This window comes from Aplysia californica, unplaced genomic scaffold, assembly GCF_000002075.1.
Source record: "Aplysia californica isolate F4 #8 unplaced genomic scaffold, AplCal3.0 scaffold00196, whole genome shotgun sequence".
NCBI lineage: Eukaryota > Metazoa > Mollusca > Gastropoda > Aplysiida > Aplysiidae > Aplysia > Aplysia californica.
Window position 1 is genome coordinate 273,132 of NW_004797466.1, and position 2,770 is coordinate 275,901.

At 42.8% G+C, this 2,770-nt stretch overlaps 1 protein-coding gene across 1 annotated transcript; it reads right to left on the reverse strand.

Annotated features, from left to right (window-relative positions):
• On the reverse strand, positions 1-2,635 carry LOC101847822. The gene has a single exon (XM_005098912.2). It carries the CDS (start codon positions 2,502-2,504, stop codon positions 861-863), a length of 1,644 nt encoding a protein of 547 aa, XP_005098969.1. The 5' UTR covers positions 2,505-2,635; the 3' UTR covers positions 1-860.
• Between the last annotated feature and the right edge of the window lie 135 nt (positions 2,636-2,770).

The following is a 2,770-nucleotide window of genomic DNA, read 5'->3' on the forward strand; positions in this document are numbered from 1 at the left end:
TATTATTATTTTTATTATTGGGGGATCGGTTCTCTAATGCAAACCGCGGGGGTTTTTTTTAGGGTCACTGTCGGCTTCGTTTGGTTTGTGCCACGATGGTCGCTTTTCGCCCTCAATCTGACTAGCTCCCAAACCAAACCGAGCCGAATCGAACCGATGATGCCTATGGGCACTGGGTATAACCAACATATTATGTAAAGACAAAGGAGGGCCTAAAGAACCCAAATCTAAATTTTGAAACATATGATATGCCAGTCGTTCTGTATAAGAGTGAGGCTTAGGGATTTAAAAAAAGAAGATAAAAACCCAGTTTAAGCACTAGGAAAGTGGTTATACAGAATACTGCCTTGGGTCAAACTAACGAATGAAGATGTCATGAAAGAACATGATACTTAACGGAGTATGCTTTCTGAGATCAGCAAAAGGAGTCATAAGTACATTTGTCATGCAAACAAAAACAAAACCCAGAACAGACCTAATGACAACTGTGTTGCAAAGAAAATAAGAGGCCTTGAGAAATAGGGGGGGGGGGTGTCTGAATCATACATTGAAAATGTAAAATGTGACAGTGGTCTTCGACTTCATGAATTAATAATACATCAAAGCAGAGACTGGGGAAGATGGAGGCTTGTTGTGGCAATGAGAGGGGCACTAACTGACAAACATGGTCATCGTCACAATTGACAGGTGACAATTTGAACATATTAGGTACGATGAATTGAGTACTCAACAATTTTTGGTAACAACAGGGAGTTAATCCAATGGGACTCTTAAAAGTCAAAACCACTGTTTGTACACAGTACAAAATTTCAAGGACAAAACATATTCAAAGAAAAGTAACCTGAAGTATTGTTCAGACCTTAATCATAAACGGGTGTGAATCCAGATTCTTCGTCATCAGGTCCCTCATCTGCGACAATGGCTTTGTCTCTTCCTTGCAAAACATCTGAATTAAAATCAAACACAGGCGTTGTCGTGTCGTCATAATCATCAAATGTGGGACGTGGTAGTTTCGTGTGGTTACCAAACTCCAATTCGACCTTGTAGCCCTGAATGTCGTCAAATTTCCCCTCTAAAACAAACTCGTAATGTTTCTTCTCTGTCAGATTTCCCACCAGTTCTTTTACCAATGGGCGCCGATAAAGTACATCACCCCACATCCAAGGATTGGACCATTGCTCACTTTCTTCTTTCACAGCAACGTAAAACGGCTTGTTTTTATTTCCAAACTGATATTCAACGTTAGAAGCCTTCTGCCCCGTGTAACGTGTATGATAATTAGTATCGTGGGCACCGCTTCCGCCTCCCTTTCTTAGGTTCCCGTTAAACTTAGCAGTGCATTCCACGCGTACAGTTGCCCTATAATACTGGGTGGTCCGAGTCTTGTACATACGCGCTGTCCATTGATAGGCTGAGTGTGGCCATAGATCTTTTTCTCGTACCACCTCAAGTGATCGTTCTTGGATATTTCCAGTCTCATCCTGAGTTTCTCTGCCTCCCTCAGCATTTACGTTAAAGCTAAATTCACCTCCCATACCTCCAGCCTTAAATGGAGCTGAGTAGGACACCTTCATTCCAATACCGACAGACACTTTCCAGTGACTCGTGACTGTGTGTTTAACACTGCGGATACTCACATCACGTCTTATAATGGTTTCAGTGACTGGGGTAGGAGAATCATTCCTTAAAACACCAGAATCTATTGTCTGTGGGATTAACTCCGTTGTTTTGGAGTTGGAGTATTTCACATTCGACATGCTCAACGACCAATCCCCATAGGTGATCTTCAACTGAGGATTATTTTTGTCTTGACACTTCTTAGCTTTCCATGTGGTTCCATCTTGCTCGAAATTGTCTCCTGCCTTTTCCCCATAACACCCTTTGGTCCCTTCGTAGCCCAAATACCATGCAAGTTCAGCTAGTCCTCTAGCTGATCGTACCATGACCTTTTCCTTCGCTGTCTCGACAGAATCGACCTTAAATAAAGTAGTTGGTGGTTTGCAGCATTTCAGTTGTGTAACGCAGCTCCAGCCACAGCAGTTTCCCTTGTAGATGCCTGCGAGGAAGTATCCACGGTCACAACGCCTGGTTTGATGAGTGGGTTTTATTTTGCAGTCGTCATGTCTGGCGTAGTACTTGGTTGACTTGGTGCATCTGCCCTCTTCCAACGCGTATAGTCCAGACTCCCCTTTGGTGAACTTGAATCCTTGCAAGAAGTGACCTGGGGGACAATGCGCCCACCTGTTTTTATGGTCAAGGACTAACCACCAGTTTGCGACTGTGCTTTCCGTTTCAAACGCTGAAGAGAAAAGCGGTCGGCACATAGGATTCTTCAGAGCGTGTTCAGATATTCTTCCAGGAAAGCCATAGATTGCCCCAGTACTGGAACTGCACAGTTTGGTTTCGAACTCTAGTTTCTTTCTCGACTTGCTACAAGCTAGACAAGCTAAAGGCAGCAAATATATGGCCAGCAAAACGACAGTCAAAACATTGTAATTTGCCATTATTCGTAGCTACATATCCAATAAAAACATCCGAATTGTTCAAGTTTGGATAAGGGAAAGCCTTGTAGAACTAGGAAGTAACAGCTGTCTATCTTTGCCATAGAGAGCTGCTGGAAAGCTTGTGAGGGCTCTGTTATAAACAACACTATTTAAAGAGCAAGACTCGAGGACCGGAAAAGCTTGTAGTTACCCCTACTTACCTCTGGATAAGTAGATATTGTTATAAGAAAAATTTTCTAGGGAAAGTTGTTTAAGTGCTAAGTGTC